Source organism: Pseudophryne corroboree, chromosome 2, assembly GCF_028390025.1.
Source record: "Pseudophryne corroboree isolate aPseCor3 chromosome 2, aPseCor3.hap2, whole genome shotgun sequence".
NCBI classification, from domain to species: domain Eukaryota; kingdom Metazoa; phylum Chordata; class Amphibia; order Anura; family Myobatrachidae; genus Pseudophryne; species Pseudophryne corroboree.
Window position 1 is genome coordinate 353,883,563 of NC_086445.1, and position 18,102 is coordinate 353,901,664.

Sequence of the window (18,102 nt, forward strand, 5' to 3'; positions counted from 1 at the left end):
CAGCCTCTCAGACTGGCATCCGTGGTCACCAGGACCCAGTCCTGTATGCCGAATCTGCGGCCTTCTAACAGATGAGCACTCTGCAACCACCACAGAAGAGACACCCTTGTCCGTGGCGATAAGGTTATCCGCTGATGCATCTGCAGATGCGATTCGGACCATTTGTCTAGCAGATCCCACTGAAGTTTGTGCGTGGAATCTGCCGAATGGGATTGCTTCGTAAGAAGCCACCATCTTTCCCAGGACTCTTGTGCATTGATGCACAGACACTTTTCCTGGTTTTAGGAGGTTCCTGACAAGTTCGGATAACTCCTTGGCTTTCTCCTCCGGAAGAAACACCTTTTTCTGAACCGTGTCCAGAATCATTCCCAGGAACAGCAGACGTGTCGTCGGGGTCAACTGAGATTTTGGAAAATTCAGAATCCACCCTTGTTGTTGCAGCACTACTTGGGTTAGTGCTACTCCGTCCTCCAGCTGTTCTCTGGACCTTGCCCTTATCAGGAGATCGTCCAAGTAAGGGATAATTAATACGCCTCTTCTTCGCAGAAGAATCATCATTTCGGCCATTACCTTGGTAAAGACCCGAGGTGCCGTGGACAATCCAAACGGCAGCGTCTGAAACTGATAATGACAGTTTTGCACCACGAACCTGAGGTACCCTTGATGTGAAGGGCAAATTGGGACATGCAGGTAAGCATCTTTGATGTCCAGGGACACCATAAAGTCCCCTTCTTCCAGATTCGCTATCACTGCTCTGAGTGATTCCATCTTGAACTTGAATTTTTGTATGTACAGGTTCAAAGATTTCAGATTTAGAATAGGTCTTACCGAGCCGTCCGGCTTCGGTACCACAAATAGCGTGGAGTAATACCCCTTTCCCTGTTGTAGGAGGGGTACCTTGACTATCACCTGCTGAGAAAACAGCTTGTGAATGGCTTCCAATACCGTCGCCCTGTCTGAGGGAGACGTTGGCAAAGCAGACTTTAGGAACCGGCGAGGGGGAGACTTCTCGAATTCCAACCTGTAACCCTGAGATACTACCTGCAGGATCCAGGGGTCCACCTGTGAGCAAGCCCACTGCGCGCTGAAATTCTTGAGTCGACCCCCCACCGTTCCTGAGTCCGCTTGTAAAGCCCCAGCGTCATGTTGAGGGCTTTGCAGAACCCGCGGAGGGCTTCTGTTCCTGGGAAGGAGCTGCTTGCTGCCCTCTCTTACCCTTTCCTCTGCCTCGGGGCAGATATGACTGTCCTTTTGCCCGCTTGTTCTTATAGGACCGAAAGGACTGCGGCTGAAAAGACGGTGTCTTTTTCTGTTGGGAGGGGGTCTGAGGTAAAAAGGTGGATTTCCCGGCAGTTGCCGTGGCCACCAAATCCGATAGACCGACGCCAAATAATTCCTCCCCTTTATACGGCAATACTTCCATATGCCGTTTGGAATCCGCATCACCTGACCACTGTCGTGTCCATAAACTTCTTCTGGCAGATATGGACATCGCACTTACTCTCGATGCCAGAGTGCAAATATCCCTCTGAGCATCTCGCATATAAAGAAAAGCATCCTTTAATTGCTCTAAAGTCTGTAAAATACTGTCCCTATCCAGGGTATCAATATTTTCAGTCAGGGAATCCGACCAGACCACCCCAGCACTGCACATCCAGGCTGAGGCGATGGCTGGTCGCAGTATAACACCAGTATGTGTGTGTATATACTTTTTAGGGTAGTTTCCAGCCTCCTATCAGCTGGATCCTTGAGGGCGGCCGTATCAGGAGACGGTAACGCCACTTGTTTTGATAAGCGTGTGAGCGCCTTATCCACCTTAGGGGGTGTTTTCCAGCGCGCCCTAACCTCTGGCGGGAAAGGGTATAATGCCAATAACTTTTTTGAAATTAGCACTTTTCTATCTGGGTTAACCCACGCTTCATCACATACATCATTCAATTCCTCTGATTCAGGAAAAACTACAGGTAGTTTTTTCACCCCCCACATAATACCCCTTTTTGTGGTACTTGTAGTATCAGAGATATGCAAAGCCTCCTTCATTGCCGTGATCATATAACGTGTGGCCCTACTGGAAAATACGTTTGTTTCTTCACCGTCGACACTAGATTCAGTGTCCGTGTCTGTGTCGACCGACTGAGGTAAAGGGCGTTTTACAGCCCCTGACGGTGTCTGAGACGCCTGGGCAGGTACTAACTGGTTTGCCAGCCGTCTCATGTCGTCAACTGATTTTTGTAATGTGCTGACATTATCACGTAATTCCATAAACAAAGCCATCCATTCCGGTGTCGACTCCCTGGGGGGTGACATCACCATTACCGGCAATTGCTCTGCCTCCACACCAACATCGTCCTCATACATGTCGACACACACGTACCGACACACAGCAGACACACAGGGAATGCTCTATTGAAGACAGGACCCCACTAGCCCTTTGGGGAGACAGAGGGAGAGTTTGCCAGCACACACCCAAGCGCTATAATATATATGGGAACAACCCTATATAAGTGTTGTATCCTTATAGCAGCTTAAATATAGTAATATCGCCAAAAAAAAGTGCCCCCCCTCTCTGTTTTACCCTGTTTCTGTAGTGCAGGGGAGAGTCCTGGGAGCCTTCCTCACAGCGGAGCTGAGCAGGAAAATGGCGCTGTGTGCTGAGGAGAATAAGCCCCGCCCCCTATTTCGGCGGGCTCTTCTCCGGAGTTTGTGAGATCTGGCAGGGGTTAAATACATCCATATAGCCTCAAGGGCTATATGTGATGTATTTTTAGCCATAAAAAGGTATTATACATTGCTGCCCAGGGCGCCCCCCCAGCGCCCTGCACCCTCCGTGACCGCTGTGTGAAGTGTGCTGACAACAATGGCGCACAGCTGCAGTGCTGTGCGCTACCTCAGGAAGACTGAAAAGTCTTCTGCCGCCTGCTTCTGGACCTCTTCCATCTTCGGCATCTGCAAGGGGGGTCGGCGGCGCGGCTCCGGGACCGGACTCCATGGCTGGGCCTGTGTTCGATCCCTCTGGAGCTAATGGTGTCCAGTAGCCTAAGAAGCCAATCCATCCTGCACGCAGGTGAGTTGACTTCTCTCCCCTAAGTCCCTCGATGCAGTGAGCCTGTTGCCAGCAGGACTCACTGAAAATAAAAAACCTAAAAACTTTTTCTAAGCAGCTCTTTAGGAGAGCCACCTAGATTGCACCCTGCTCGGACGGGCACAAAAAGCTAACTGAGGCTTGGAGGAGGGTCATAGGGGGAGGAGCCAGTGCACACCACCTGATCCTAAAGCTTTATTTTTGTGCCCTGTCTCCTGCGGAGCCGCTAATCCCCATGGTCCTGACGGAGTCCCCAGCATCCACTAGGACGTTAGAGAAATAAGCAGTACATTTAAGTTTACTTTCCAAGGCAAAACAAAGAGTTTAAAAAGGGTAATACCTATTATGGCACTATGCACAATAGCAGCTGTCACTGATATCATATGCAGTTAATCCTGGTTTCAGATGTATAGACAGAAAAACATAAAGAGCAGCAATCTCCATGTCCTTATAAGGTATTTTATTGTTTTACTACTTTGTGGCTTATGCAAAAGAAAGCAAAATAAAAGGGTTCTATGTGATCAGGTTCACCAGGGTGAGTATAAATCCAGCAAGATCCCTATGTGCTACTGTATACCCTCTGCCAGGTCAGCTTCCAATAGCAACATAACAAGGATTTATGGAAGACGACAAGCCTGGGTGCAAGTATACTGTACTTTAAGAAGTTAAACTAAACCAAAATGTGCATATATCAGTTCATATACCATTATAAAAGTACAGTATATACAATAACTTTAGACAGTGACCTGTATTATCTAAATTGGTTTCCAGCTAAACAGCAGTGTTTGTCCAGTATGCAGAGTCATTATGCGGAGTTATTCAAGGTGTGGCTATAACAATCATTTAATAACTGTGCAAACAGCACAAATACACAAGAATTTACAGCAAGCAATCATAAATAAAGCTGGCCATATAGGTAGCCAATTCTCCTATAATCCACATCCCCGCCATATAAAGTCTAATCAGATTTGAAATGTTCAAGTTATTAAAAACTAATGCTGCCTTCCAGCTTGTTACACAACTTCCTTCTACTTTTTTATTCACATGAAACACATTTTACTCCAGTCAGGTTTTGTTATAACGCAATGCTTACAGACTTGTTGTCATCAAATGCGTGGTCTTCTATTTCTTCCTCTAGCCTATCAGCAGCTTTCCGGACATCTTCAAGGATCTCATCAAGCATAGAGAGGCTTTTATTCTGGTGCTGCATAATCTTCAGGGCTTCAACCTGATGTTTTTCCGCTGCCAGAAGTTCTACATATTCCTGTTCTTCCTAGAAATAAATGGAATTTAGTCTTCATATAGAAATATTGCAAAAGTTAAATGGCAATAGTAAAATTAATAAATGGCATACTACAATTAATAAACAATATAGATTACAGAGCAAAAGTAACAAAACGGTTGCTGAAAAACACCAAAATAAAAGACAAATCTTTATCATGTTGTGATGAAAAAATAAGAATTTACTTACCGATAATTCTATTTCTCGGAGTCCGTAGTGGATGCTGGGGTTCCTGAAAGGACCATGGGGAATAGCGGCTCCGCAGGAGACAGGGCACAAAAAGTAAAGCTTTAGGATCAGGTGGTGTGCACTGGCTCCTCCCCCTATGACCCTCCTCCAAGCCAGTTAGGTACTGTGCCCGGACGAGCGTACACAATAAGGGAGGAATTATGAATCCCGGGTAAGACTCATACCAGCCACACCAATCACACCGTACAACTTGTGATCTAAACCCAGTTAACAGTATGATAACAGCGGAGCCTCTGAAAAGATGGCTCACAACAATAATAACCCGATTTTTGTAACTATGTACAAGTATTGCAGATAATCCGCACTTGGGATGGGCGCCCAGCATCCACTACGGACTCCGAGAAATAGAATTATCGGTAAGTAAATTCTTATTTTCTCTATCGTCCTAGTGGATGCTGGGGTTCCTGAAAGGACCATGGGGATTATACCAAAGCTCCCAAACGGGCGGGAGAGTGCGGATGACTCTGCAGCACCGAATGAGAGAACTCCAGGTCCTCTTTTGCCAGGATATCAAATTTGTAGAATTTTACAAACGTGTTCTCCCCTGACCACGTAGCTGCTCGGCAGAGTTGTAATGCCGAGACCTCTCGGGCAGCCGCCCAAGATGAGCCCACCTTCCTTGTGGAATGGGCCTTAACCGATTTAGACTGTGGCAGGCCTGCCTCAGAATGTGCAAGTTGAATTGTGTTACAAATCCAACGAGCAATCGCCTGCTTAGAAGCAGGCGCACCCAACTTGTTGGGTGCATACAGTATAAACAGCGAGTCAGATTTTCTGACTCCAGCTGTCCTGGAACATATTTTCAGGGCCCTGACAACTCCTAGCAACTTGGAGTCCTCCAAGTCCCTAGTAGGTGCAAGGCACCACAATAAGCTGGTTCAGGTGAAACACTGACACCACCTTAGGGAGAGAACTGGGGACGAGTCCGCAGCTCTGCCCTGTCCGAATGGACAAACAGATATGGGCTTTTTTGAGAAAAAACCACCAATTTGACACTCGCCTGGTCCAGGCCAGGGCCAAGAGCATGGTCACTTTTTATGTGAGATGCTTCAAATCCACATATTTGACTGGTTTTAAACCAATGTGATTTGAGGAATCCCAGAACTACGTTGAGATCCCACAGTGCCACTGGAGGCACAAAAAAGGGGTTTGTATATGCAATACTCCCTTGACAAACTTCTGGACTTCAGGAACTGAAGCCAATTCTTTCTGGAAGAAAATTTACAGGGCCGAATTTGAACCTTAATGGACCCCAATTTGAGGCCCATAGACACTCCTGTTTGCAGGAAATGCAGGAAACGACCGAGTTGAAATTTCTTTGTGGGGCCTTCCTGGCCTCACACCACGCAACATATTTTCGCCACACGTGGTGATAATGTTGTGCGGTCACCTCCTTTCTGGCTTTGACCAGGGTAGGAATGACCTCTTCCGGAATGCCTTTTTTCCCTTAGGATCCGGCTTTCCATCGCCATGCCGACAAACGCAGCTGCGGTAAGTCTTGGAACAGACATGGTACTTGCTGAAGCAAGTCCCTTCTTAGCGGCAGAGGCCATAAGACCTCTGTAAGCATCTCTTGAAGTTCCGGGTACCAAGTCCTTCTTGGCCAATCCGGAGCCATGAGTATAGTTCTTACTCCTCTACGTCTTATAATTCTCAGCACCTTAGGTATGAGAAGCAGAGGAGGGAACACATACACCGACTGGTACACCCACGGTGTTACCAGAACGTCCACATCTATTGCCTGAGGGTCTCTTGACCTGGCGCAATACCTGTCCCGTTTTTTGTTCAGACGGGACGCCATCATGTCCACCTTTGGTATTTCCCAACGGTTTACAATCATGTGGAAAAAACTTCTCAATGAAGTTTCCACTCTCCCGGGTGGAGGTCGTGCTGAGGAAGTCTGCTTCCCAGTTTCCATTCCCGGGATGAAAAACTGCTGACAGTGTTATCACATGATTTTCCGCCCAGCGAAAAGTCCTTGCAGTTTCTGCCATTGCCCTCCTGCTTCTTGTGTCGCCCTGTCTGTTTACGTGGGCGACTGCCGTGATGTTTTTCCCACTGGATCAATACCGGCTGACCTTGAAGCAGAGGTCTTGCTAAGCTTAGAGCATTATAAATTTACCCTTAGCTCCAGTATATTTATGTGGAGAAAAGTCTCCATACTTGATCACACTCCCTGGAAATTTTTTCCTTGTGTGACTGCTCCCCAGCCTCTCAGGCTGGGCTCCGTGGTTACCAGCATCCAATCCTGAATGCCGAATCTGCTGCCCTCTAGAAGATGAGCACTCTATAACCACCACAGGAGAGACACCCTTGTCCTTGGATATTGGGTTATCCGCTGATGCATCTGAAGATGCGATCCGGACCATTTGTCCAGCAGATCCCACTGAAAAGTTCTTACGTGAAATCTGCCGAATGGAATTGCTTCGTAGGAAGCCACCATTTTTACCAGGACCCTTGTGCAATCATGCACTGTTTTTAGGAGGTTCCTGACTTGCTCGGATAACTCCCTGGCTTTCTCTTCCGGGAGAAACACCTTTTTCTGGACTGTGTCCAGAATCATCCCTAGGCACAGCAGACGTGTCGTCGGGATCAGCTGCGATTTTGGAATATTTAGAATCCACCCGTGCTGATTGTAGCAGTATCCGAGATAGTGCTACTCCGACCTCCAACTGTTCCCTGGACTATGCCCCTATCAGGAGATCGTCCAAGTAAGGGATAATTAAGACGCCTTTTCTTCGAAGAAGAATCATCAATTCGGCCATTACCTTGGTAAAGACCCCAGGGTGCCGTGGACAATCCAAACGGCAGCGTCTGAAACTGATAGTGACAGTTCTGCACCACGAACCTGAGGTACCCTTAGTGAGAAGGGCAAATTTGGGACATAGAGGTAAGCATCCCTGATGTCCCGGGACACTATATAGTCCCCTTATTCCTGGTTCGTTATCACTGCTCTGAGTGACTTCATCTTAATTTGAACCTTTGTAAGTGTTCAAAAACAAATTTTTAGAATAAGTCTCACCTAGCCTTCTGGCTTCAGTACCACAATATAGTGTGGAATAATACCCCTTTTCTGTAGTAGGAGGGGTAATTTAATTATCACCTGCTGGGAATACAGCTTGTGAATTTTTTCCCATACTACCTCCTTGTCGGAGGGAGACTTGGTAAAGCAGACTTCAGGAGCCTGCGAAGGGGAAACGTCTCGACATTCCCATCTGTACCCCCGGGATACTACTTGTAGGATCCAGGGGTCCTGTACGGTCTCAGCGCCATGCTGAGAACTTGTCAGACGCGGTGGAACGCTTCTGTTCCTGGGAATGGGCTGCCTGCTGCAGTCTTCTTCCCTTTCCTCTATCCCTGGGCAGATATGATCTTATAGGGACGAGAGGACTGAGGCTGAAAAGACGGTGTCTTTTTCTGCAGAGATGTGACTTAGGGTAAAAAACGGTGGATTTTCCAGCAGTTGCCGTGACCACCAGGTCCGATGGACCGACCCCAAACAAGTCCTCTTCCTGTATACGGCCATACTGTGCCGTTTGGAATCTGCATCACCTGACCACTGTCGTGTCCATAACATCTTCTGGCAGTTATGGACATCGCGTTTATTCATGATGCCAGAGTGCAAATATCCCTCTGTGCATCTCGCATATATAGAAATGCTCTATAGTCAATAAAATACTGTCCCTGTCAAGGGTATCAATATTTTTAGTCAGGGAATCCGACCAAGCCACCCTAGCTCTGCACATCCAGGCTGAGGCGATCGCTGGCCGCAGTATAACACCAGTATGTGTGTATATACTTTTTATTATATTTTCCAGCCTTGTCAGCTGGTCCTTGAGGACGGCCCTATCTATAGACGGTACCGCCACTTGTTTTGATAAGCGTGTGAGCGCCTTATCCACCTTAAAGGGTGTTTCCCAACGCGCCCTAACTTCTGGCGGGAAAGGGTATACCGCCCATAATTTTCTATCGGGGGGAACCCACGCATCATCACACACTTTATTTAATTTATCTGATTCAGGAAAAACTATGGTAGTTTTTTCACATCCCACATAATACCCTCTTTTGTGGTACTTGTAGTATCAGAAATACGTAACACCTCCTTCATTGCCTTTAACGTGTGGCCCTAATAAGGAATACGTTTGTTTATTCACCGTCGACACTGGATTCAGTGTCCCTGTCTGTGTCTGTGTCGACCGACTAAAGTAAACGGGCGTTTTAAAACCCTTGACGGTGTTTTTGAGACGTCTGGACCGTACTAATTGTTTGTCGGCCGTCTCATGTCGTCAACCGACCTTGCAGCGTGTTGACATTATCACGTAATTTCCTAAATAAGCCATCCATTCCGGTGTCGACTCCCTAGAGAGTGACATCACCATTACAGGCAATTGCTCCGCCTCCTCACCAACATCGTCCTCCTACCTGTCGACACACACGTACCGACACACAGCACACACACAGGGAATGCTCTGATAGAGGACAGGACCCACTAGCCCTTTGGAGAGACAGAGGGAGAGTTTGCCAGCACACACCAAAAACGCTATAATTATATAGGGACAACCTTATATAAGTGTTTTCCCTTATAGCATCTTAATATATATATAAGCATATCGCCAAATTAGTGCCCCCCCTCTCTGTTTTAACCCTGTTTCTGTAGTGCAGTGCAGGGGAGAGCCTGGGAGCCTTCCCTCCAGCCTTTCTGTGAGGGAAAATGGCGCTGTGTGCTGAGGAGATAGGCCCCGCCCCTTTTTCGGCGGCCTCGTCTCCCGCTCTTAACGGATTCTGGCAGGGGTTAAATATCTCCATATAGCCTCCGGAGGCTATATGTGAGGTATTTTTAGCCAAAATAGGTATTCATTTGCCTCCCAGGGCGCCCCCCTCCCAGCGCCCTGCACCCTCAGTGACTGCCGTGTGAAGTGTGCTGAGAGGAAAATGGCGCACAGCTGCAGTGCTGTGCGCTACCTTTAGAAGACTGAGGAGTCTTCTGCCGCCGATTCTGGACCTCTTCTTACTTCAGCATCTGCAAGGGGGCCGGCGGCAAGGCTCCGGTGACCATCCAGGCTGTACCTGTGATCGTCCCTCTGGAGCTGATGTCCAGTAGCCAAGAAGCCAATCCATCCTGCACGCAGGTGAGTTCACTTCTTCTCCCCTAAGTCCCTCGTTGCAGTGATCCTGTTGCCAGCAGGACTCACTGTAAAATAAAAAACCTAAGCTAAACTTTCCTAAGCAGCTCTTTAGGAGAGCCACCTAGATTGCACCCTTCTCGGCCGGGCACAAAAATCTAACTGGCTTGGAGGAGGGTCATAGGGGGAGGAGCCAGTGCACACCACCTGATCCTAAAGCTTTACTTTTTGTGCCCTGTCTCCTGCGGAGCCGCTATTCCCCATGGTCCTTTCAGGAACCCCAGCATCCACTAGGACGATAGAGAAACATAATGCATTATATCAGGCTGTCCTTGATTATTTAAGCAGTAGATGGGAAATATATTGGTATCCAGTCGAATGGTCGTCAGTAACCATGGGTTGACACCAGAATGTCGACGTGGCTCAAACTATCAACTGGACAGGCAGTTGGTGTTAGGATTAGACACCAGGGGGAGGGTCAGGGGTAGGGATAAGGGGAGAAATACTCATCAGGATGCTGTGGCAGTGGAGGGTGACACCAAAAGTGACTTTCACATGACTGCCGGGACCCAGAAGACACTGGAGCTGCCGCCGAGAGAAAGAAGCCACTAGACTCCCGGGGACTTTCTTTTGACAGTTCATCATGTCGACATATGTAGACGTGATGAGTGTCGTCACGCTGAGCATGCCAGCATGTTGCATGTGGACAGTTCAACATTCTTATGTCGACAAGTCATACCACACCCAATATATTGGGTATAGATATTTAAACCAAATAAGTCTCTACTTTACCTCTCAAATTGCTTGTCCAAGATTTTAGCAGGACTTAAGGTGCATACACATTAGACGGTTTAAGTGGCCGAAATGCATGATGAAGATAAAGATATCATCGTGCATATTGTCAAGTGTGTATGCACTATAACGATGCGCACTCCTGCAGATCGTTATTGCTTATCTTTATCAACTGAACATACAGTCCAATTCAGGCATCTTTCATGACTGCATGTTCAGGGGGGATCCGGTCTCTAGGTTGACAAGACTTAGGTCGGCCACTATTGGTCGACAGTAAGTAGGTCGACATGGTTTCTAGGTCGACATGGACTCTAGATGGACATTTACTAGGTCAACATGACAAAAGGTCGACATGAGTTTTCCAAATTTTTTCTTCATTTTTTAAAACTTTTTCATACTTTACGATCCACGTGTACTACAATTGGGAACGGTAACCTGTGCCAAGCGCAGCGAGGCACCGTGCCCGAAGCATGGTGAGCGAAGCGAGCCATGCAAGGGTACACGTACACTAATTGGGGTTCCCGGTCACTCTACGAAGAAAACGACAATTTCTTTTTTTTTTTTAAACTCAGGTCAACCTTTTTTCAGGCCGACCTAGAGTCCCTGTCGACCTGGAAACCATTTTGACCAATAGTGGTCGACCTAGACACTGTCGACCCAAGTCTATTCCATCTAACATACCACACCCATTCAGGGATGGGAGGGGTGATGTCACTGAATGATATCGTATAGTGTGTGAGCTCTATACAGTATCTTTTTCATTTTGCTGCTGGGGACATTTAAAGGGAAATATTTATCTTTATTGTTTTAAAATCGTCTAATGTGTATGCTCCTTTAATTTCAGGCCATTTTTATTAGAGAGATGACCTTGTTGCAGTTTTCTAATAGAAATCGTTTGTACTTGCCAAGTAACCCTCAGTTATAGTCAGGAAAGGCAAAAGTACCAAAATTGGTCTCTTAGGGGTCGATTCAATTCGGTAACAGATGAATAGCGCCGGGAATTAGCTCCCGATGTTATTCAATTCAGCTGCTAGTTACCCGCAACTGTCGGGAATTCTTCTCTCATCCCCGGGGGGTGAGAGAAGAAAACCGACAAAAGTGCTGGCGCGAGGTTGATTCTGTCGGGAATCAGCATCGCCACGGGTAGTTAAGTCGGAAAATGCCTGTTCTCCCGACAAAACTACCTGTTAAGTCGGCGAGAACGGGCATTCGCCGACTTAACTTTAGCTGAATTGAATAGCGTTGGGAGCTAATTCCCGGCGCTATTCATAAATTGCCGAATTGAATCGACCCCTTGGAGTTTTAACGTAATCAACTTTCTGACCCAGCTAAACTGGAAGAGTCAGTACTACTGTAGCTACAGATGCTTTCCATGCATTTTTTAAAAAATGTTTATACAACTGTATTTTAATGAACAAACATTAAAAAAATTATAACTGTCACATTCAAAATAACTTAATACATATTATAACTTAATCATATAACAGTCAATTTTAATACAAATACAGTAGATAAAACATAACAACTTAACCAAACAAAAAAAGGGCACATTAAAATAACCATTAATGATGGGCCTCCCTGCTTTTACATCTCTGGCATGTGGGTCATTCCACGTCAAATCACTCCCCCCCCAAAGAATAAAAAAAAATGAAATGTCCACCACCCATCTCAGAATTTTACAAATTTTTTTTTCGTTAGGAGAGGATGTTGATGAAAACAACTATTTCTGACAAATATCTCGACTTTCAATTTATTAAATTATTTACTAATCGCGGCTTCTTTATCCAGTTTATTTGAAGTATCACGGGTGTTTATTAAGGATTCACCATGAAATTTGCACACCTAAGGTAACTCACCCTCCTCAATCCGAATAAAATTAATTTATCTGCTTTAAGTTTTGAGTTATGGTAAAAACGCATGTTTTTCGAAAAGACTTAAAACGCTAGATTCAATCAACACTAGATATCCCAATTTTTTTATGCGCTTAACAAATGTATACATTATTACCACACAAAAAGTCAACATGGTACTCTGTTGCATAGCGGGGAAAAAAAACAAACATGAAGTTGACACTCAATTACTGTTGTACCGCATATATAATTAACACAAGAAATCATGAAATTTCAAAACTTAAACATAACTGGAGTTAATTTAATGTCACAGAATACATGGTAAAACAATCAAGAAAACTTAAACCCACAGCATACTGGCAGAACCTGAAAAATATAGAGGGAAAGTCCTTCCTGTACAAATCGTTCATCAGGTACAGCAGTTTTACGAAGATGATGAACATTCTCGGATGTGCCCTGGAAATAAAGTCTGGTTCTGTAAAAGTTCCAGGAGGAAAAATAATTCACAAACAGAAAGGCTACTCCTAGTAAACATGAAAGTGCTTTATCTTGCTTTCAAATACAGTTTTACAGACATTCAAGTTGGATTGTCTAAAGTTTGTTCCTTACGACCTACATGGTGTGTTAGTTAGCGTTGCTGCAAGAGGTATGCATTCTGTGTGTGTTTGTGAAACTCACCAAAACATAAAAAATTATTGCTTGCTGCTCTGCCACTAAAGATGGGACTACAAAGACCTAACTGAAAACCTTGTTTGTTCTTCAGTGTCAAAAACTTGTATGTTTCATCAGTGTGAAAAAGTTCCAGGTCTGGAAGCACTTCAGAAAATAGCTAAAAAACCTTTTCATGATAGTGACATGGATGATGAGGACAATTGTTTATAAGCAGTGGGTCCACACTAACCAAAGTCAATTGGTTACAATCACTAGTACCGTGGAATATGTAGAAAATTATTAATTTGTGTGTTAGGATGCAATTCAAGGATTCCACTGGTATCCACTGGTACACTTCACAAGCAACACTTCACCCATTTGCTGTATACAGACAGAGCCACACTCATATATGCTGCGATGCGTGTGCATGGCATAGTAGAAAATCATCACATCTTGACACCTTTGGACCTGTATAGCTGGGCTGAAAAGATACATGGCATAAAGTTTTTCTACGTGTCACAAAATGAAATACAAAACTGCAAAACCAAGCCGCATAACCATCTGGAAACAGCCAAGACTGTGGTAGGAATACTTGCTCATCACCAATTTCAGCCTATTAGTTATGATGAACTACACATATTTCGATTGTCATCAGATGACAAGAAGACAGCAGGAACCATAGTTTGGGGGGTATCCAATTACAGATGAAAATACATCAGTCGATTTTTCCTGATGTTTAACCCATATTTTTTTTTTTTTTTTTTTTTTTTACAGGCTATCCAATTAGATCGCCTGTAAAAAAAAAAATACATTATCTCCCAAAAACACACAGGTTCAGTGAAACAGCCCAGTTTCAATGGATTTGGTTTCACTTCTTAAAAAAAAAATAAGAATTTACTTACCGATAATTCTATTTCTCGTAGTCCGTAGTGGATGCTGGGAACTCCGTAAGGACCATGGGGAATAGCGGCTCCGCAGGAGACTGGGCACAAAAGTAAAGCTTTAGGACTACCTGGTGTGCACTGGCTCCTCCCCCTATGACCCTCCTCCAAGCCTCAGTTAGGATACTGTGCCCGGACGAGCGTACACAATAAGGAAGGATTCATGAATCCCGGGTAAGACTCATACCAGCCACACCAATCACACCGTACAACTTGTGATATGAACCCAGTTAACAGCATGATAATAGAGGAGCCTCTGAATAGATGGCTCACAACAACAATAACCCGATTTAGTTAACAATAACTATGTATAAGTATTGCAGACAATCCGCACTTGGGAAGGGAGCCCAGCATCCACTACAGACTACGAGAAATAGAATTATCGGTAAGTAAATTCTTATTTTCTCTGACGTCCTAGTGGATGCTGGGAACTCCGTAAGGACCATGGGGATTATACTAAAGCTCCCAAACGGGCGGGAGAGTGCGGATGACTCTGCAGCACCGAATGAGAGAACTCCAGGTCCTCCTCAGCCAGGGTATCAAATTTGTAGAATTTAGCAAACGTGTTTGCCCCTGACCAAGTAGCTGCTCGGCAAAGTTGTAAAGCCGAGACCCCTCGGGCAGCCGCCCAAGATGAGCCCACCTTCCTTGTGGAATGGGCTTTTACAGATTTTGGCTGTGGCAGGCCTGCCACAGAATGTGCAAGCTGAATTGTACTACAAATCCAACGAGCAATAGTCTGCTTAGAAGCAGGAGCACCCAGCTTGTTGGGTGCATACAGGATAAACAGCGAGTCAGATTTTCTGACTCCAGCCGTCCTGGAAACATATATTTTCAGGGCCCTGACTACGTCCAGCAACTTGGAGTCCTCCAAGTCCCTAGTAGCCGCAGGTACCACAATAGGCTGGTTCAGGTGAAACGCTATAACCACCTTAGGGAGAAATTGAGGACGAGTCCTCAATTCTGCCCTGTCCGTATGAAAAATCAGGTAAGGGCTTTTATAGGATAAAGCCGCCAATTCTGACACACGCCTGGCCGAAGCCAAGGCCAACAGCATTACCACTTTCCATGTGAGATATTTTAAGTCCACAGTGGTGAGTGGTTCAAACCAATGTGATTTTAGGAACCCCAAAACTACATTGAGATCCCAAGGTGCCACTGGAGGCACAAAAGGAGGCTGTATATGCAGTACCCCCTTGACAAACGTCTGAACTTCAGGAACTGAAGCCAGTTCTTTCTGGAAGAAAATCGAAAGGGCCGAAATTTGAACCTTAATGGACCCCAATTTTAGGCCCATAGACACTCCTGTTTGCAGGAAATGCAGGAATCGACCCAGTTGAAATTCCTCTGTAGGGGCCTTCCTGGCCTCGCACCACGCAACATATTTACGCCAAATGCGATGATAATGCTTTGCGGTTACATCCTTTCTGGCTTTAATCAAAGTAGGGATGACTTCATCTGGAATGCCTTTTTCCTTCAGGATCCGGCGTTCAACCGCCATGCCGTCAAACGCAGCCGCGGTAAGTCTTGGAACAGACAGGGTCCTTGCTGGAGCAGGTCCCTTCTTAGAGGTAGAGGCCACGGGTCCTCTGTGAGCATCTCTTGAAGTTCCGGGTACCAAGTCCTTCTTGGCCAATCCGGAGCCACGAGTATAGTTCTTACTCCTCTACGTCTTATAATTCTCAGTACCTTGGGTATGAGAGGCAGAGGAGGGAACACATACACCGACTGGTACACCCACGGTGTTACCAGAGCGTCCACAGCTATTGCTTGAGGGTCCCTTGACCTGGCGCAATACCTGTCCAGTTTTATGTTGAGGCGGGACGCCATCATGTCCACCTTTGGTTTTTCCCAACGGTTCACAATCATGTGGAAGACTTCTGGGTGAAGTCCCCACTCTCCCGGGTGGAGGTCGTGCCTGCTGAGGAAGTCTGCTTCCCAGTTGTCCACTCCCGGAATGAACACTGCTGACAGCGCTATCACATGATTTTCCGCCCAGCGAAGAATCCTTGCAGCTTCTGCCATTGCCCTCCTGCTTTTTGTGCCGCCCTGTCTGTTTACGTGGGCGACTGCCGTGATGTTGTCCGACTGGATCAGCACCGGCTGACCTTGAAGCAGCGGTCTTGCTAGGCTTAGAGCATTGTAAATGGCCCTTAGCTCCAGGATATTTATGTGAAGTGATGTCTCCAGGCTTGACCACAAGCCCTGGAAATTCCTTCCCTGTGTGACTGCTCCCCAGCCTCGCAGGCTGGCATCCGTGGTCACCAGGACCCAGTCCTGAATGCTGAATCTGCGGCCCTCTAGAAGATGAGCACTCTGTAACCACCACAGGAGAGACACCCTTGTCTTTGGTGACAGGGTTATCCGCTGATGCATCTGAAGATGCGATCCGGACCATTTGTCCAGCAGGTCCCCCTGGAAAGTTCTTGCGTGGAATCTGCCGAATGGGATTGCTTCGTAGGAAGCCACCATTTTTCCCAGGACCCTTGTGCATTGATGCACTGAAACCTGGCCTGGTTTTAGGAGGTTTCTGACTAGCTCGGATAACTCCCTGGCTTTCTCCTCCGGGAGAAACACCTTTTTCTGGACTGTGTCCAGGATCATCCCTAGGAATAGAAGACGCGTCGTCGGGATCAGCTGCGATTTTGGAATATTGAGAATCCAACCGTGCTGCCGCAACACTACCTGAGATAGTGCTACCCCGACTTCCAACTGTTCCCTGGATCTTGCCCTTATCAGGAGATCGTCCAAGTAAGGGATAACTAAAACTCCCTTCCTTCGAAGGAGTATCATCATTTCGGCCATTACTTTGGTAAAGACCCGGGGTGCCGTGGACAATCCAAACGGCAGCGTCTGAAACTGATAGTGACAGTTCTGTACCACAAACCTGAGGTACCCTTGGTGAGAAGGGTAAATTGGGACATGGAGGTAAGCATCCTTGATGTCCAGAGACACCATATAATCCCCTTCTTCCAGGTTCGCAATCACCGCTCTGAGTGACTCCATCTTGAATTTGAACCTCTGTATGTAAGTGTTCAAGGATTTTAGATTTAAAATAGGTCTCACCGAGCCGTCCGGCTTCGGTACCACAAACAGCGTGGAATAATACCCCTTTCCCTGTTGCAGGAGGGGTACATTGATTATCACCTGCTGGGAATACAGCTTGTGAATGGCTTCCAATACCGCCTCCCTGTCGGAGGGAGACGTCGGTAAAGCAGACTTTAGGAAACGGCGAGGGGGAGACGTCTCGAATTCCAATTTGTACCCCTGAGATACCACCTGAAGGATCCAGGGGTCCACTTGTGAGTGAGCCCACTGCGCGCTGAAATTCTTGAGACGGGCCCCCACCGTGCCTGAGTCCGCTTGTAAAGCCCCAGCGTCATGCTGAGGACTTGGCAGAGGCGGGAGAGGGCTTCTGTTCCTGGGAACTGGCTGTTTGCTGCAGCCTTTTTCCTCTCCCCCTGCCACGGGGCAGAAATGAGGAGCCTTTTGCTCGCTTGCCCTTATGGGGCCGAAAGGATTGCGCCTGATAATACGGCGTCTTCTTATGTTGAGAGGCTACCTGGGGTAAAAATGTGGATTTCCCAGCAGTTGCCGTGGCTACCAGGTCTGATAGACCTACCCCAAATAACTCCTCCCCTTTATAAGGCAATACTTCCATATGCCTTTTGGAATCCGCATCACCTGACCACTGCCGCGTCCATAACCCTCTTCTGGCAGAAATGGACAGCGCACTTACTCTTGATGCCAGTCGGCAGATATCCCTCTGTGCATCACGCATATATAGAAATGCATCTTTTAAATGCTCTATAGTCAGTAATATACTGTCCCTGTCTAGGGTATCAATATTGTCCGTCAGGGAATCCGACCAAGCCACCCCAGCACTGCACATCCAGGCTGAGGCGATTGCTGGTCGCAGTATAACTCCCGTGTGAGTGTATATACATTTTAGGATATTCTCCTGCTTTCTGTCAGCAGGTTCCTTGAGGGCGGCCGTCTCAGGAGAGGGTAGTGCCACCTGTTTAGACAAGCGTGTGAGCGCTTTATCCACCCTAGGGGGTGTTTCCCAACGTGCCCTATCCTCTGGCGGGAAAGGGTATGATGCCAATAACCTTTTAGGAATTATCAGTTT

General features: G+C 46.6%; 1 protein-coding gene across 2 annotated transcripts in view; it reads right to left on the reverse strand.

The window, feature by feature from the left end:
• Nucleotides 1–18,102, reverse strand: part of TMCO3 (transmembrane and coiled-coil domains 3) — a 100,666-nt gene that overhangs the window by 76,382 nt on the left and 6,182 nt on the right. For both annotated transcript variants that reach the window (XM_063953109.1, XM_063953108.1), the window contains exon 3: nt 4,176–4,355. In XM_063953109.1, coding sequence (XP_063809179.1) covers nt 4,176–4,355 — 180 coding nt within the window. The remainder of the gene's footprint in view (nt 1–4,175; nt 4,356–18,102) is intronic.